The sequence below is a fragment of the Aplysia californica genome, unplaced genomic scaffold (genome assembly GCF_000002075.1).
Source record: "Aplysia californica isolate F4 #8 unplaced genomic scaffold, AplCal3.0 scaffold00171, whole genome shotgun sequence".
In the NCBI taxonomy this organism is placed as follows: Eukaryota; Metazoa; Mollusca; class Gastropoda; order Aplysiida; family Aplysiidae; genus Aplysia; species Aplysia californica.
Window position 1 is genome coordinate 844379 of NW_004797441.1, and position 19911 is coordinate 864289.

General features: G+C 39.4%; 1 protein-coding gene across 1 annotated transcript in view; it reads left to right on the forward strand.

Moving 5' to 3' along the window:
- Positions 1-1739: 1739 nt before the first annotated feature.
- The window catches only part of LOC101855561, a gene marked incomplete at its 5' end in the record, with an annotated part of 31826 nt that continues 13654 nt past the window's right edge, over positions 1740-19911 (forward strand). Inside the window, 15 exon segments of the mRNA XM_013082375.2 lie at positions 1740-1861; positions 2844-3017; positions 3829-3988; positions 4960-5096; positions 5709-5856; positions 6332-6468; positions 7602-7752; positions 8545-8678; positions 9656-9776; positions 10374-10516; positions 12021-12150; positions 13230-13366; positions 14248-14401; positions 16656-16863; positions 17617-17765. Of these exon segments, the coding sequence (XP_012937829.1) occupies positions 1797-1861; positions 2844-3017; positions 3829-3988; positions 4960-5096; positions 5709-5856; positions 6332-6468; positions 7602-7752; positions 8545-8678; positions 9656-9776; positions 10374-10516; positions 12021-12150; positions 13230-13366; positions 14248-14401; positions 16656-16863; positions 17617-17765 (2148 nt within the window).

Consider the following 19911-nt stretch of genomic DNA (forward strand, 5'->3'; position numbering starts at 1 on the left):
GGGGGGGGCGGGTTTTGTGTAGTAGGCCAGGTCAAGTAAGTTCGGAATGGAGGGCTAAAGTTTGGAGGACTTGCTGTAGCTGTTAGTGCTGGTTGGACCCAGTTGCTGTCGCTTTTGCCATTATTAATTACCGGTATGCCTTTTACTGCTGCTGTAACTTCTGCGTTGACATGCAGTCTCATTCACGTCCATTTATTCTCCTTAGGCGGTCAGGGGTCCTGTTATCTGGAGTAGGGGCCTAAACAACACTGTAGCTATAAATGGCTCCTTAGCAATGTCCGCATAACTTGTTTTGATAACTGAGCAGTGGGCATATATTACACGATACGCTCAAATTGGGAAGTCATTAATTTGTTATCCCTGCGTTGTTTAAAAGAGCAAACGAAAACGAACGCGTTTGATGACAATTAGAAATTTCTCCATATCCCCCATTCCAAACTGTCCTTTTGAACCTTACATTATTGTACTTTCTACGTATTATTGAACGTTATTTCGTTGGGGGCACGAAGATCCCACGTGCTCACAAATTCGTCCTCAGCTGTCAGTACCCTGGGATTCCCTACTTAAAGGTTATATTATTATGCCTCCCACTCCTACCTCTAAATAAAGTACGTGTACTTTTAGTTTTAGGCGTACGCCTATAATTATTTAATTTGGCTATACTATAAGCTAATAACAAACAAAAAACCGTTGCATTTTAACGCAGTAGACTCCCTTGCGAAATCAGCAAAGGGGGGGGGCTCGATGCTCAATGATGATAAACGTTTTAAAATAGTAGTTTTAGTGCTCACTTTTTAAAATGTAGGCTACTTTAGTTGGCTTGAATACCGTAGTGTAGTGAACAGTATGAACGATGAGAACTCAAATCGTAGGCCTACAGCTGAGAGGAGGTTCGATCAGTGAGTTTATTATGGATGTGCCTAAGGATGGGATTCTGATGACATTCATTTCAAGTGAAATAGAGGGAGTATTTCAAGTTAGGCGTTGAGTCCTCTTGTTTAAGTAGGCTTCTATCATATACTCTTACAAAACACGCTGTAGGCACACTGATTTGGAAGGCCTCCGGAAACAGGTGTAAGATCTAGACAGGTGGCATGTGGGAGGGCAGCGTGGTGGTAGCCTGTATATATATGTAAAAGAGGGCGTGGCTGTGCTCATGATCAGTGTAGACATGACATTTTTAATTAATACTATTTAGAGAGACACAAAATGGCGCTGTCTAGACCGAGTGAGAGGAGGAGTTTTCACAGATAATCATCATCGGTTGGCTGGCCTACTTATTAACGGCTCCTCATGAACAATTCACTTCAATTTAGTCCCCCCCCCCCACCCCTGCTTCCCTATTGTTTTGTTCCTCTGAAATTCATACACATATCTACTGTCAATTTTAAAACTTAGAAGGACATATTGTAAGATATCTTGGTGATCCTTAAACATCAGCAACATTCCTATTGGTTCTCAGTGTCAGTTGTTTTTTTATGTCAAATTGTGTTCTTTATTTATTAATTAAGCCGAGATAGTGTCATAATAGGCAGGTAGGAAGACATACAGATATGCAAACAGTCAGGTAGGTAAGTAGCCTTACTGGCTGGTTGACTCACTGACTGACTGACTGACATGCTGTATATACAAAGAGCAGAACTGAACCAGCAGACAGGTATTTTATAACATTATGATGGATAGTTGACTCACTCGTAAAGTTATATAAATCCCTACATATTTTATTCATCCTGTTCCAGGGAGGAGTTCGAGCCCCGAGGTCAGCCAAGCCTTTCCTCGCCTAGCGTTCTGCCACAATGGACGCGCTGATACTCAAGACAGACTTTAACCACAATGATGAGGAGAAACATGAGAACTTTAGGTAAATGCATTGTTATTCATATTACATATTTTGTTTTATGATTTTTGGGGGTTAAAAAATCAGTAATAAGTCAACCAAATGCTGGCAACCCCATACCCAGAAAGACTGATTAATTTTTCAAGAGTCATCATCCGTGTCGGTCATCCTTCTGTAATCCCAGTATTTCTCCTGAATGAGGACAGCAAAATGGTTTACCTAGAATAGAACCGAATAGCCCAGTTGATTCAGAATACAACAGAACTATGTTCTCAACTCTGACTCTGGTGGTTGCAGTGGCAATCTATATGTAAACATGTCATCTTGTAATCAAAACACAAGGTATATATATATAGGAACTTCAATAAAAGTAAATTTTCACCCATTGTTGAAATAGGCTAAATCATCTTTCGCACTTGGCGTCACAGCGACCCAATTGTGGCTTCACAGAGAGATGAGAGCCCGGATGTCCATGGTCAAAAAAGTTCTGAGTCCTAGTTTACTTTTACCGAAACTTCATGTTTTCTTTCAAAGACCCCCCCCCCCCCCCTGAACATCTCTTCGTTTTCCGACCCCTCAACCCCCGGGCCCTTATTCTAAACCCCCCATACCCCCCCCCCCCCCAACTCCCTCTCCCAACATAATTAAGGTTCGAGTACTTATCTGATGCTAAGTAATTAGAGAGCCTTGGAAAACTCCTCAAATAACTGATTGAGGTTCAAGCAAGGATCATCCACACCATAGCCCAGCACGTTACCAACTGAGCTAATAAATAAATGTGAGATTTTAAAAAAGCTGGCTCTGTGAATATCATATATTATTGTAGTTCGAAGAATGGAAGGAAGTAGATACCATTTCTCCCCCCTGACCTCCCAAAAGCCACTCTATGTGTGTCTTTAGCCCTTACACATACCCATCAGGTTATATATTATGTTATAAGCGCCATAATAGAAGGCGAGTGAGAAAAAACCAAGAAGCAAATATAGTCAGTATTTCCTTATTTCAGGGATGCCATGGATGAGTGGTCATCTAGTCACATGGAGGAGTCAGGCTTGAAAGATCTGGTGAAGGGGCTGAATGCTCTCGCTGACCGACTGACTGGCAAGGACATTCCTGATCTCGGCTCTGAGGGTTGGGAGCAAGCCGAGTATGCCTTTAATGAGATCAACAACATTGCAATGTGAGTACCGCTAAAAACAATGAGTGTTTACTTTTGAAGGAGAAATGGTTGGGTGGGGGGAAGGTAACAGAAACGGCTGTGTGCGAACTTTAAGGAATTATAGTATCAGAGGTGTTGACACTCTTTTGGGGAGACCGTGAGATGTATTTGTTTATCCACATATTACAGGTGTTTCTGCATAATCAAACTGACAATATTTTTGTTCTGAGAGAGGAGGGGAGTAGATGACATTCCCTCTCCCTGACCCCTCGAGAACCCATCCTTATGCCTAATATATTCCTTGAAAGTATCTTTTAAAAATTCCCTTTTGGACTGTTTTTCCAGATTGGTGTTGTTACCAGTTTCATGTACATTTAGAAATTCATAATTTGATATGCCCTCCCTCACGCCCCCCACTCCTCCCATTTTGTACACATTACAACCCCTATTAAACAACTAATCAAGTAAGACATTTCTTCAACATATACCCATTTGTCTCAGTTGCACAAAGTTTTCATTATTTCATCCTTTTGCTGTACCGGTAACATTGCCATGGATGCTGCAACAAACTCAAGCCAGCAAACTTTAGAAAAGAAATTATGTTTCTCTCATCTGCATAAGATATCTAGTGATACAAGGAAAAAACTCTGAAGTTAGAATTCAACTTGAGTCCTTATTATAACTTTCTTGGCCTTCTCTGAGTATTTTGTGCCAACCCTAAATATTGTCAGATGATATACTTTTCAACCTGGTCCGAGTCAATTAAGATATTTAACAACATCAAAAGAGTAACACGCTGTATTTGTTTGGATTTTTTCATTGTATAAAACAGCCACAATATCTCTCGAGAAGCGGTACAGGCCAGTGAGTTCCACGAACCATACTACAACTTTATCCTTCGCTATATGGAATTTGGGCCCGGCACTATTCACATGCGCATTATCTCAGAGTGCCTTGAGGACAGTTACTTGGAACTTAACACCTATCTGAAGGTGAGCGTATGCATCATGTCATTATCAGAGGCAAGTTCTGTAAGGTACATGAGAATGGTAGTATTTGTTGGGTGCAAAGCAGACTTTATGTCCTAGAACGACTGTGATTTTTAATTGGAACAGACAGGCGAAAAAGCTTATATTGTGAAGTTGTGGAAGTCTTCAAATGAAAGAAAAACATGAATTTGATTATTTTCTCAGACTTTTGAAGACTCACGATTGTGAACATCACATATCCAGTCTAAGCTGATATTATCAAGGCCTAATTATAAACTAAAATGGGGGAAAGTGCAAGAGTTTGATATTATATATATATGTATTTGGCATGATAGCAATCTTGATTTCTTAGAGAGAGAATGTGTGTGTGTGAAAGAGAGAGAGAGAGAGAGAGAGAGAGAGAGAGAGAGAGAGAGAGAGAGAGAGAGAGAGAGAGAGAGAGAGAGAGAGAGAGAGAGAGAGAGAGAGAGAGAGAGAGAGAGAGAGAGAGAGAGAAAAGAGGGGGGGGGGAGAGAGATGAGGGGTGTGGGAGGGTGGAAAGGAAGGAAAAGTAAATATTACCAGAAATGTTACTTTTTAGACACAGAATAAATCTTGTCAAATCATGATGAAATATGCAATTTCCATGAATACAGATTAAACTTGGTTTTGATGCATATTAGTGAAACCATATTTTAGATATATTATACAGTTTGCACTGTAATGTTATGACAATGTATTGATAATGTGACAAAATTGTTTATGCTCAGTCAAATCCATGTGTTTCTAGGTGCACTTGTTCAGTGTTCAGTTAATTCCAAGCCCAGAGTTCAGCCTTTCTTGATGGTGCTCAAGTCAAGCCATGAATATTGTATCATTAGAAAGCTATCTATAAACTCCAAAAATAATGTGTTTGGTTGTTTTTTTTACAGGTTTTGATTGTCTTCAAAACTCTTACATTAATCTATTTTGTTCTGGGGTTTTTTCTTCTTCAGTCTCTCAAAGGACAAAAACTTAACAGGCTTTTGGCAGCTCTAACCAAAGACATTAGGCCAAAAGAGATGGTGGGCAAGTCAGAATTTGCAGAAAAATATGATCAGTACATATCACAGTTTGAACGAGAAGTTTTTACGTAAGTACATTCCCTTCAACCCCTTCCTCCACCAACCCCCATAGATGTTTCTCCCTTTTCTCTCCCTGTCTTTGTTTCTTTATCTCTCCTTCCCTCCCCCCCCCTCTCTCTCTCTCTCTCTCTCTATCTCTCTCTCTTGCTCTTTTCCTCTCTTTCTCACTTTCTCTCTATCCTCCCACCCCCACCCCCATAAGACTTCTACAAAATTGTGGATGGATTATTGAGAGCACTTTTTAAAAAGTGAACCCCCTCCTAGGGCAGCATCTTTGATACCCGCATAAGAAAATACATTAAAAATGTTGTGTACCTTTGTGGAAAGGGGAATAAAACTTAATGAATTAGCACCATCATTTTTGAGGGTTGCAATTTCGCCTTACTACTTGGGGCAGCTATGTATTACCTCAAGAGATTTGCTCTTATTGTATGAGAGCTTATCAGCTCCTATTAGACACTTTGATTAAGCAAGTAGTATCGGAAAGTCGAAAGTCCTTCACAACATGGATGATTTTGGATTGATTATTATTTTAGTGATAGTAGAGGACACTCCATACAGAGATGAGGAGGGTTGTCTTTAAAAAAAAAGCCCAACAAAATTCAAACGCATTCACACAGATCAGAGATGATCCAGGAAAACCTCAAAGTGTTTTTAGACTTCTACACCCATCTGAGCCTGGACTTCCTCGATGAAGAGGAAGATGCCTGTGAGACGATGGGCAGTTTGGGAGAGCAGATCTATCGTGCTTTGGATGACCCATGGGAAGTAAGTCATAGCTAGGTCATCTACTTTTTTTCTGAGACAAACACATTTACATATCTACTGACAACTTAGCCTGCAGGTACCCATATTGTGTTCTGCAAGTAAAACTCAAAGCAAAGGGTGTTTCAAAGTGAACATGACTTCCAAAATATATTATGTCAAAGACTTCGTTAAAAAAAATATTACTATTAATAAAGAAATTATTTGGTCTCTCTGATCTCATGCTTTTGTTGATACATGCACTGTTGCTTTCATATTTTGTGCACTGATCACACTGATTTCTATACAGATAAGAGAGAGATGTTCTGTTTTCATTCAAAAATCTTTCTGGTGTCCACATAGAGCAAAGGCTTGTTAATGTTAACATGTATCTGTGATGCTTCTTTTCTTGTGAGAATGTTATTATTTTTTTAAACTGTCGCTGTCAGCAACAGAAGGCCAATATCTTCTCATTAACTTCTGTTGTCTTTTTTTCTAGAAATTCAAAGACATCCCAGTTATCAAGTTGTACTTCCAACGGCTGACTACGCTCTTCAAATCACCAAACTTTCCCTCACATGAAAGAGCTCTTAGGGTTGTGAAAGAGTACACTAGTAACATCTGCCCCAGTCTCGGGTAGGTCTTGCATTTGCTCATCATTATTCATCATCTGTCCATATTTTCTTGTCTGTCGTTCTTTCTCAGGTTTTCTTTTTTTCTTTTCTGTTCTCTAATTCTTTTATAGAAGGAATGATACAATAATTAGTATGTGAGACAGCGTGGTGAAATCAGGCGCTCGTGAAAATAATGAAAATGAAGAAACTGGCATTTTTCTGCAGGTTTCGGAATTTTTTTCAAATGTTTGTTTTTGGCTCAACACCTTCTATGTCCATTAAAGAACACATTTCTGTGTGGATTTTTATTGAAAAACATTGATTGGAGGCACAAAAATGTAAATTTTCAGTTTCCACGGACTTTCAAGCAAAGAATAACAAACTTTGGTGGCCATTTTCTTGCAAATTTTACCTATGAAACCATGTGACCGCACTTCCTTCAATTGCCAATATCTTGACTTGTATCCAAGATAAATGGATATTCTTTTCATCAAAAGCAAGACAAATGCACAAGCTTTAAGATGATACCAATAACTCTGCGTGCCCAAAAATTGACAAACGCCTGACTCCACCTTGTCGCGACACATATGCCTACAAAATGCAATAAAACTACCTATTTTCCTCCCTCTGTCTGTTTTTCTTTATTTTTTTCTCTGCCTGCCTATCTGTCTGTTTCTCTCCTCCATATCCCCACTCTCTTTGGCACTCCCTTTCTTACCCCCCTCTCTTGTCTCTCTCATTTTCATTGCCCCCCCCCCCCCCCCCCATGTGTGGTCCTCTTACAAACATTTTAACACTGACCACACAATATATTCTTCCTGTTATCCATCTTGGGAAACAGAAAGCCCACAAGGGGCCTTCGTAGCTCACTGGGTTTTTTTTAACTTTAACTTGAATGAAGAGTTGAATAATTCATCCTCCTGCTTGTGTACTGGGATCTGAAGTGGGGTTTGAAAAGGGCTGAGGTGGGGGTGAGGGGTGGGGGTAGTTTGCAGGTGCATCATCCTGGAGTTTTCATCACACCGTGTCCTTCTGTCAACCTCTTTTTCTTTCTTCTCAAGTTCTAACTTGGGATTTGTAAAATGTGGGATTGGTGTTCCATAGATTCCACTGACACACACATATTTGTGATTGTTATTTTTTGTCTTATAACAGCACACAAGGTCTGGTGTTAGAGCTGTATGAAGACATCATTGATCTTGCTGTAGCCGTTTCTCACTGCTCCTTCAGTGATAAGGACCTCTTGGTTAGGATATTCAACTCCTGCGTGGACTTTTTCAGAAAACTTGAGGATCAGCACATTGCAGTATGTCATGAAACACTTGCTAACCTAATGTTTTCTTTTTGTTTTGTTCGTTATAAAAGGCCGCATTCATAGTCTTTTTAACCTCTACAGTCAAGCTGGCTATGTAATTGGATTTTATTTTACTTTACATCAGTAACTGTATTGGGCAGATCCCATACAGCAATGTATTCCATCACTGTTACTGTTAGTAAAGATGGGTATAAAAAATTCTATAAAGACATAGATCTACCTCTTCTTTTTTTACTTGAATAAGGTGGGTGACTATGAGTCATGTGTTACTTCCATAAACAACTGGTGGTAATTATTTACAATTTGCATCATTAGTGCAGTACACATTTGGATTAGGTACTGGCCAAGATGCTCTGTGTTTATTTTAAAAAATGAAAGACTTGCATGAAATGTTGAAGATACTCTAACAAAAGACAAAGAACACGAACACACTTTATATTTTTCTTTATCATACACTAATAAATTAGTCTTTATGGTGTTTTGTTCAAGTCTTCCAACCCTCTCCAGTTTTTGGAATTAATTAAATGTGATGTCTATCTTTAAAATTTCATATGATTTTCCTCAAGATTTCCAATACAGCACATCCAAGTACGTCTAAACCCCTGATCTATAGCCCCCTTTTTAAAGACTACATCAGCTGAACCATGAGAGAAAGAAGCCAATCCCATAATGGATCTTGTTCATTTTCCACAAAGGTCCACAGACTTTAAGTCATGCAAAGAGAAACAACCATAAAAAAATATTATGTTATTAACTTTTCTCTTTTCTTTATTCCTTTCACAGAAGAAACCAGATGTATTCAAGGCTGTAGCCAAGAAGTACACGGAAGCAATAGAAAAACTAGACTTCCAGTTCCTGTCTGAAGAAAATTTCGCGGACAAGATAGCGGATGACGTTTTGAGAAAAGCATATGCAAAGTAAGGTAGTTTCTGTAGGATGTTTATACAGAAATCCTCAACAATTGTGTAATAAAAACATTTTCCTGTTGATACAGGAATTTCCAATAACTGTGTAATAAAATGGTTTCCTTAAGCTGTTATTGGGGATTGCACAGGGGGGGGGGGGGATTGTTTTGTAGAGAATATATTTTATTTGTGTGGCTGGTGTTCGACCCTACCCTCCCACTGCTCTGCCTGTAAATGGAAAATACACAACATCAGGCCTACAATTAACGGGTGTGGCTGTAGGGCTGAGTCTGATGAGACAAGTGGGTCCACTTACAGACTTATACCTTGTCTGTTTTATTTTAATTGTTCACGACTATGCGGTGCATTATAAAAAACTTCATGAATAAGTCCAGTGATGTAGGGACAATGAAGTGTTATCTTATCTTTCCCTGTCTTGGCTTATCTTATCTCATCACATGTGCATTTGAGCAAAACTGTAGAGAAGAAGAACTATGCTATTGCCCTTTTTTAATCAATATCAATAAGCATAACAATTAATATTATTTAAAGAAGATTCATGAACTACTTTATTTACTATCTCATTTATGTTCATTTTGTTTTGAGGAGAGCCACGATGCTCTGTAGCTCAATTGCTGTCACTGAAAAATATGTTGAGTAATGAAGGCAACTAACTGCTTATTCTTACATTAGACATTCTATGTTTGATCATCTTTATAACAAAGTTTCAATTTTGAAATTGACATTCTTTTGAAGGCATTGCATTGTGTGGGACATTATATGTTTTTGGTTTTTGCAGACATATTTTTTTTGACTAACTGAATGAGCTATGCCCAATTATGTGTGTGTGTGGGGGGGGGGGGGGGTGCTTTTTCTTACAAGGAAAAGAGTTTGAGGAAGGCAGGGGGCCACTACTAATAATAAAGTGAATGTGGTTTTCTTTGGTTAAAAAGAAGACATGCTGAAGCAAATGATACATTTTGTTCCAGGAACAAAACACTTGATGGCCTTTGGGTGAGTCTGATAGTGCCTCTTTTGAAACGGCCATGCATCGAGACAATGCGTGCCTGTCAAACAATAGTCTCTGAAAGTGACACAGTCAAGTGGAAGGTGAGTCAAAGAGTGCAGTTATTCTTTTCTCTAAGAGATTAAACAGACTCTCATGCAAACAGCTCCACTTTCAATTAAAAGTGCATTTAGCTAAGAGACACTAAATTTATTCGAATGTTGAATAGGTTTCATGACAGCTTGCAGCACGAAATTGTTTCATTATTATAAACTATTTATCATTTCCACGTAATGGAACTTCTTACTAGACGATCTCAACCATTCATTGATGCGAACAGATTATACTAGAGGATGTCGTCTGTATACATGTATACGATTTATGAACTTAAATAAGATGCTGAATAAAGTAGTTGTCAAATCTTTTACTCTGCCACACCTAATCAAAAACTTTTGGAGAAATTAAATCTTAGTATCTTCCAAAATATCTGAATGTTCTTTTACTGATGAATTAAAGAATCAACAGTTGTAATTACGGTTGTGAATAAAACAGTTTGAGACAAAAAAAGTGTTTAACGTAATATGGCGCAAACATGGTTAGAATCAAACACTGACGATATATATGTATACATATATTACAGCAGCATTATACAGTACCTTTTTTTATTCTTTAAACGAACAGTCTGAATTTTTTCTTCGTAGGAACACCCTGAAACCGCCAGAGAGTTGTTTGATGTGATTGCCTCTCTGCACCTCCCAGAAAAATATAAAGATGACGAGAATAAGAAAGAGCGATATCTCAAGACAGTTATTAGCATCACCAAGGCTTTCCTAGAGGGGCTCAAGTCAGTACAAGCTTCTCACACTCGGGATCTCACAATATATGTACTGTACTGTTTAATTATGCATAAGTTCTTGGCAGCTCAGGTCACAGTAGAATATGAGCTAGGCCTGCCTCAGAGATGTTCAATGTTTCATTTTGAGTGGATCATCTATTTCTACCATCTCACATTGTATTTTCCTCTCACCATGGTGCCAGTTAAAGGGAATCAGTGAAAGGGAATCAACTTCAATTGAAATCTTTTAATTGATTAGGGGAACAATATCTTATAATAATATAACTAGAAAAAGCAAGCAATTATGTGCTGCACTTAATAAGCATCTTACTCACACATTGAAGGCATTTTGAAAGGTCACGCCCTTTCTCTTTTTGGTTTAATAAGTAATGGATATCTTGATGTGGAGAAAAAAATTTGAGATAGGCATGAAATAGGGATGCTGAAAAGCTTTCATTATCTTATATAGGAAGCCAACATGTGCAGTTTTTTTTTGAAAATATACGCTCAGAACCAGATTCTTAGTCAGGACTGCTCTAGCTGCATGTTAATGGCTTCAAAGATGGTTATTGTTCTGCATCATACAACATGTATATGATTATTGACAGTTCCAAATTATGTATGTGAGTCCAATAATAGAAAAAACTACTAGTGCCCATCCCTCTTGTTGTCTATAACTCCAGCTTGATTTTTTTTTTACTTCTTAGGTTGTTTTTTTTAACACCCCCATCAACACAATTTATCTGATCATTTAGGTGGTGGGCTGCTGACCCTGCTATCAGGCCAACCTTAGCTGAGAGGGACACAATGGCATAGCAGAAAGACTGAGATACTTGATAAAACTTTCTCCCCACCTGGGGATCAAACTTGGGTCTTCTGCATGCAACACTGAAGCACATAACTACAACACTATAGGCATTGTTGTTTGTTTGTTTGTTTTTCTACTTCAATCACATTGCTCACAAACAGAGATGAAGTAGAATTTCAAGATACCCCCAATCCACCCACCCCTCTCTTGCTGAGCAGTTGTTTTTCCTATATTAATAATTGCATCCATCGACCTCCATTCGACCTTTCTGTTTGTACTTATAATTTATTGTTCATCTAGTGCCACAGTTCATACTATTAATCTATAGCTTTGTGAACTGCATGGTTGCCTAATATGATTGAACCATACTTATTCTTTTTGGCTCCAGTCATGTAATTCCCTAGCCCTATGTGTTTGCTCTAGTTTATTTTACAATGTGCCTATTGACGCCCAAGGTGCGATCTATGAAAATACTATACAGATTTTCTAAATTATGTTCATGTCTTCTTGGTGTTTTTCCTGCTGTTGAACAATGATGAGGAGGATAATGAGGAAGATGATGAAGATGAAGGGGTTTTCCAGATGAAAAGTCAGGCACCTTGCGCTGAAAATCTTTCAATATTTTGCTTATGTATTGTCTTTTCAAGATTTTGTCTTACGTTACAACAAATGATTATAATAATGATGTGGATTGATTTATTGCAGGAAAGCTAAAATGCTCAAAGAATATGGAGAAAAGATGTTGTCCCTGGTTCTTACATGCATCGAAATGAATGACGTCCTCATGTTTGAACTTGGGGAAGAGATTGGGGACAGAACAGAGCTCAACATAAAGGTAAAATTTCAGTAGTGTCCTTTTAGTGTTGCTGCTTTTAAGAAAGTTAAACATGTTTTGATGTATGCTCCTCATATTGTATTGTTGAAAGCAGTAACGACCAAAAATGATAGCAGTGGTTAAATATTATTCATTCCTCTTTTTCTTCAAACTGTCTCTCATTTTTATTCTGTAGTTTTAAAAAAAGGATAGGAACTCTCGGACACTTTTCATTTTAGCTAATGTTAGTGTTGTTGCTATTGTTAACTCTTTCAAGCTGGGGTGAGCCTCTTTCTACTGGCCGTAACATGAAAAAACACTTTCTCAGAGGTGAACTTGCCTTTGGCAAAAGACTTGAAGGACACCTCCTGATGCAGTACAAACATATCTGAGCATCAACACAGATAGCTGGGGAGACACTGCAGCCAAAAACATCCACTGGGCTGCTTAAGCTAGAAATAGCTGAAGAAGTGTGAGGAGAAGCTCCTGGACTCAGAAGAAGAGAAGAGAGCCAGATGGAAGACACTGGCACTTGCAGATGTCCTCATACTTTAAGAATAGCCATATCTGCGCCTTGTTGTGCTGGGATTGCCACTCCTGCATTAGTCTCGCCAGCCATTAATTATGCTGCTCTAGTAGCAATACCATGAACTTTTAAGGCACAATTCGCATGGTCTACAAGCTATCCAAGGAGACCTGCTACTGTGCAGTGAAAAGAAGGATCAAGATTCAAATGAGACTTTTACACCAAAGCAAGCAATCTATTTATCAACGTACCAGTCTACCCAAACACCCATCCACTTACCTACCTATCTAAGCTATCTATTTGTCTGTCTGCCTGCCTATCTGTCTGTCTGTCTATCACTGGGAGCAAAGAACATTAACCCACAATGCATTGATAATTTACAAAGTACTTGTTATTTATGTACCTTGGTACAAATACAAATGTGCTTAGCAAATACCTTGCCTTGTAGATAATTTTGCCCTTTGTGAACCTCTTCCTGGCAGTAAAAATCTGAATCCTACTTTTTTTTACTTTTCCCCCTCCACCTCAACCCCAACCCTTTTCCCGCCTATCCCTCCCTTTGTATTCCTACCAGGAAAGCAAAAAAGCCATCATGGATGCAATGAAAAGATTCCTTGCTATTATCAAGAGTGAGGAATATCCTTGGGAGGAGGAGTGGGATCTTCAGAGAGCTGCAGAGAAGGTGGTGGACTGTGTTGTTGGACCTGTCAAGTAGGTTTACATCATCATCATCATCATCATCATCATCATCATCATCATCATCATCATCATCACTGTGATCATCATCATCAGGGTCATTCCTGTCAGTGTCAGTAGTAGCAGTAACAGTTGCAGTTGCAGTTGCAGTGGCAGTGGCAGTGGCAGTATCTGTAGCAGTAGGCCTAGTGGTTGCTGTAGTATCAGAGAACTTCCGATAAGGTGGACTGTGTTATTGAACCTGTCAAGTAGGTATACATAATTACAGTGCAGCTTCCCTATAACGACCTTCGATATAACGACATCCTCCGTATAGCAACCGGGTGCCCTGGTCCCAATTTTTTCTTTATATATATATATATGTATATATATATATATGTATATAACCACATTTTTTTCTAGTCCCGACAATGTCGTTAAAGAGACTGCACTATATTATCATCATCGTCATCAGCATCAGTAGCAGCAGTAGCAATGGCAGTGACAGTTGCTGTAATAGTAGCAGTTGCAATAGCAATAGCAGAAGCAGTAGCAGTAGTAGGCCTACTGGTAGTGTAGAATAGTGGTGGTGGTAGTGGTAGTGATGGTGGTGGTGTAAGTTATAGTGGTGGTGGTGATGTTGTTAGTGGTGGTGGTGGTGGTGTTAGTGGTAGTAGTTGTAATAGTAGCTGCAGCAGAAACAGAAGTAACAGCAACAGCAGCATTTGTGTTGTTATCATTTGTATTTTACCTGTCATTTCTGTTATTTCATATCATCATAGTCCTTGCTATCAATACATTTCTTTTTATTCTTGGCATAGGGATTTACAAGAAAGGGGGTGGAGGGGATATTTAAATATTATTTTATTATAATTGACTATTGTTTATTTTTTTGTTGTTTCAACTTTTTTACCAAGGGATACGAAGACATACACCATTGAAGAGATTAAGGTATTTTTGTCTGTGTGCGAAGCATGCCAAGAGTATGACCCCATTGCTGCCGACTCAGGAAAATTTCCATCTGCCCGAGGACTCATATACATGAAAACTATGAATGGAGTAATTGAATGGGTAAGTAAAGTCTTGCTGCTTCATGTTTTAAAACACCCAAACACACACACACACAGAGACACACAATCACACACACACCCAATCACACACACATGCACACCCAATCACACACACACACACACACAGAGACACACAATCACACACACACATACACACACACACACACGCACACACATTCACATACACAATCACACACACACACACAAATACACACACAGCACAAACGCATATATATACACAACATTGCACATACAATCGCACTCAAATACACTCCAGTACATGCACATATACAAACACATAGAAACACACATAGACACACACAAACACACACGTACACACACACATACTCACACACACACAGATATTATGTGTGTGTTTGTGTATAATGTTATAACATATTTTTTGAAAATTGTAATGTAAAGCGATAGATAGACTTAACGTACACACACGCACACACACACACACACACACACACACACACACACACACACACACACATATATATATATAGGGCACAAGGGAAAAACCAGCGATGTCATTTTTTTTCATTTTCTGGATTATTGTCTCTGCATGATGCCTGGCGGGGTCTGCTTTAGTCCACCTAAGTCACTTAAGGAAAAACTGGTGCTGCAAGTCTCTGAGATGGTTAAAAAATATAGCCCACAATGGAAAAACCAGTGATGTCAAGCATACTTTTCTTTGTTGCGTCCCTTTGTGACCAATCAGTGATCGTATTTCAGTGAAAAATGGTGAAATGGTATAGGCTTAACACCCCTGTCAATAGTATTAGGTTATTTAAGAGGCAGGACATCCGAGTTTAAAGTCCATCCCCGAAAGGACCAAGCCAAATAAGAAATTCATGTATAGTGCCTTTCCCCTTTCACAATGCCGGACTGAGCTGAGACTTGAACCCCGGCACTGATGCTATTATCACTGCTAAACTGGAAAATCATTCATCAACACCCATGTTATGTTCACCTTTGATTTTTCGAACAACTTGGGCTGTCCAAACATCTCGACAAACAATTTGCACATTCGTTGGCAGCAATCTTTCTTTTCCTTATATCTACCCTCAAAGGGATGAAACTGTACTGTTTCGAGACAGTCGGCAAAAAAGGGGGGAGACGATGTGGCCAGCATGCTGCTACATTACTTTCTACACATTCTGCCTGCTCATGTAACTCGTGCACAGGCCAGAACAAGAACTAGACCATGATCTGGTTTCTCTGTCATGTAGTTGTCCACTAGGGAAGGTACGAACAAGTGAAAATCTCATTTCCAGCCAGAGACCACAGCTCATGGAATGTGACAGAGACCTGGCAGTGGTGAATGAGATGGTCACTGTAGATATGCCAATCAGTTGGGTGGAGCAATTCGAGACAACTCTTTGGAAACCCTCGCTGCTCCAGATGAAGGAGATGACACAAGCCGTATTCCAGAATGTGTTAGAAAACTTTAAAGCGTACTACCGTGTCTTCTGCCTTATACCCACTCCATCTCTGATTGAAATCTGCATCTCACAGGCCCAACCACAGCTAATGCAGTATAGAGAGAGCTGGAATGGTCCGTTTCACACAGCAATCATTATGAAGCTGGAGGAAAAGAAACAAGCTGCAAGACTCCAGCCTATGAAACCCGTCTATAAGAGCCCACTGACCATCAAAGCTGCCAAATATGCAGACATGAAGGTCTTAATAGTGATCTTGCCCAACAGCTTTTCTCTGAATTGTCCCATGCTGGAAGAAAAAGTGCATACAAGATTCTGATGACTCAGAGTCGTCATCCAAAAATGAATATGAAATAAAATTAAAATAAACATAGTGTACAAAACGGTGTGCTATTTTTTTGCTTGAACCATTTAGTTTTGTTTGTATTCACAAATGACTAAAGTAACTCACAAGTCATTGACTTCCTAGAAGATGAATATCTTGCCAATATTTTACAAGGGAAAAACCAACGCTGTCAGTTTGCTACATAATTTTTCTACTTTGCTCTTACCAAAACACTCATAACACGGGGACTGCAAAAATTCTCATTGTCAACACAAATGGTCATACTTGAAGTCAGTTTAAACAGTGGAGAGATCATTGTAGCAGAAAAAGAGTAATAAGTCTTTAAAGTTCTTCAATTATCTCCGAACTGCAAAAACTTGACATGGCTGGTTTTTCCCTTGTGCCCTTCATATAAAATATATTATCCATCCGAAAAAGGTACAAACCGCAAATGTTTGATGGGTTGTTTTTTTTTGTTTCAGCTGAAACCCGTGGATAGATATGATCTCCTGTCCAAGCTTTTTCCTGGCATGCTGAAATCTTTTGAGGAGAACGATGAAGTGTTCACTATGATCAATTCAAAATATTTTACGGATTTTGGAGAGGTCAAGTCTGGTCAAGTTATTGCTGCCCCTCATCTTGGACAAATAATCCAGATATACCTGGATCAGGACTGTGAACCTCTGATCCGTAAGTGTCGGCTATACGGGTCACAAGGAGACCCATTGCACACCAACAGGAGGTGCAACCTTTCTGATAGTGGAAGGACACACAGTGTCTCGGTGTTTGTGTATGTTTGGGGGAGGGGGGAGTGGGAGGAGGTATCAGCAACAAAGGAGTTGGTTGGGAAGACTGAGGAAGATTGGGCTGACTTTTTTCAGATCAAACAATGAAAGCCAAAAGAATAAGAAGCTTTGTATGTGCCATTTACCAACCTTCAGCAGTACCTGCCTCAGTTAAAGTTGTCTGTGCTGTTTATATTTTGATGGTTATTTGAGAAATGCATGTAATTTGAAACTTCTTCCACCTTTGTTTCGTAGCCTAATCGGTGAAGCACAAAATTACTTTAACTTAATCATAGAATGTATTTTGATGGGTTGAAAAAAATGTTATAGCCTCCCTTCCCCTTGGAAAAAAAAGTTTCAAGATCTCTCCATATAGGGACAAAACCATAAGCTGTAGCTTATTTTGCTTATCTAGATATTGGGTTCCTCTTTTTCTTCATTCTTGAAGACAGTAAATCTGATTGTGTGCACAGACTTTGTGGTTCACTTTAGATCCCCAAGGCTGCCATACAGTTTCCTCACCATTGATGCAGCATATTGCCATGTCTATGCTGCTGGGTTTGTGAAGTGAGTGCAGTGCTGAAGGATGTGCTGGCTGTAAGATATGAGTATGACTGTAAGCACTCTGTTGATTTTGTAATTTATCCTTTTTTTTCAGGAGCAATTACGGCCATCTACCCATCCAACCCGAAGGCACTGACACTTCACTACTCACAGCTGATGTCACAGATGCTGGACAGTGGAGACACCTCGAAGGTCACGAATCTGGCCTTGCTGTTCCACATAGCTTCAAAAATGCAGCCAGATGTAAGGGCAATGTAGGACTGGAGTAATAAGTTGATCAGCTGGAATAGATTTTTTAGTGTCATTGATGCACACAAAGGTACCTCAATATTTGACATGGAAGAAGTTTTGTTTGTCATTCAATTCCATCTCATGTACGTATTAGTAAAATATATTAAGATATTATAAAGCAAACTTAGTTGCAGATTTTCTTTTGTGTTTAGGCTACTGGACTCGTAATCGTGAGGTTGCGGGTTCAGGGGTTCGAGCCGTGGGCCTGACGTTGTGTCCTTGCGAAAGGCACTTTAAACTAATTTTCCTCACTTCACCCAGGTGGAAATGGGTACCCTGCCATAGACAGCGAAAGATCTTGTCAGTATGTTAGTGTTTTAGCGCCTATAAATGGCTGCTTGCTCTGAGAAGTAAAGGCAGTTAGATGTGTGGGGTAACTTGGGAAGAAAACATCCTCTTAAATTGGTTAGTTTTCTACAGAAGAATAGATGATGTTCTACTGTCTCTGAGGGGTAGTCCCATAGTGGGCAGGCAGCAGACTGCCTTACTCCAATTCGGTTGAGATGTTGATTGAGGGGTACATGTTGTGTTCTAAGTTGGAAGATTGTGGATTGATCTCCCCTCCTCAACTCATAGATTGGATCTTTGACCAGTGGTTTATTCATGTGGCCATACATCATCCTTCCTGTCGTACCTGTGGCCTAATCGTTCATCCAGTCTTCTTAAGGTTTGACTTGATCGTTTGGCAGCAGGTGGTGTAATCAGTAGGAGTATCATGCTGAGGGAGGCTAGCTCCTTTCTTTGCTAGAGCATCAGCTCTTTCGTTTCCCGGTATCCTAGTGTGGGCAGGAATCCATTGTAGGACTACTCTGATCTGGTGCCTACTTATCAAATTATGTAGACTCCAAATCAAGTGTGATATATCTTTGTTCACATCAGTCCCACTCTCAAGTGTCTCTAGTGTTGAAAGGCTGTCTGTAAAGATAACGATGTCTGTGGTAGCAAGTGGGTTAGTGTCAAATGAGTAGTTGATGTAGTTTGCTGTGTTGGTGATAGCCTGTTGTTCGGCAATAAAATTGGAGCAGAAGGACCCACTGGAATTAATAAAGACTTCTTTTTTTATCCGGTTGGGCAAGTTGATCACTGACCCATATCCAGCGTTGATCGTTGCCTTAAAGGCAGATCCATCAGTGTATGAGTGGATCCATGTTGGTGGATAGGAATCGATTGTTTCAAGGGCTGAGTATTTAGTGCCACAGGATATGTGTTTTTATTGCTCTTGTCCAAAAGTGTTTTCCTAATTTCTGGCTTTGCTATGGTGAGATGTGGTGGGAGAGTTGAAGGAACTCTTTCCAGAGGTTCTCGTCTTTAAGGGAGGTAATGTTTTTCTTGGAGATTGAGGACGGTGTCAAGTACAGATTTTGTATTTTTTAGTCTTTAATTAAATTTCCACTTGTCAACAAGAATTCTATTTGGGTGGTTATTTTCTAGCCTTTTAGATCTTTCGTATACTTCTAAAGCTGCCCGTTTTCTTTGAATTTCTAATGGCTCAATATTTGTGTGGATTTCCAAGGCCGCTGACATTAGGTGATTAGGAAGCATTTTAACATCCAGAGTGCAACTTTCCTTCCTACATTACATGATACCTGCATTCTGAAAAAAAGAGGCTCTTAAGCTGTGCTGACCTTTAATGATAACTTTTGCACACACATGCACACACACACACACACACACACACACACACACACACACACACACACACACACACACACACACACACACACACACACACACATCTAACGGGTACCCAGTCATTACTAGGCTCTGTCTACCCTATTGAAGTCCTTATCAACAAAACAATAATTACATATTCTGGCTGGACCAGTTTGGTCCAGTACATTCAGTCAGTCGGACACAGACAAGCGTGACATCCTTTGTTGTCGTCGTTCCGCCAGTCACGATCTTCGTATGTGTGTGGCATGGTAGTGAAATCAGACGCTCGTCATAAAATTCAAATCGAAAAGGCCGACAATTTTCCTCCAGTTGGGCAATTTTGTTTGAATTTTTTTTTGTTTTTTGGGGCTCAACACCTTTTATGTCAATTTGAATACCATATTAATGCATGCGTTTTACTGATAATCGTGAACAAAGGCACAAC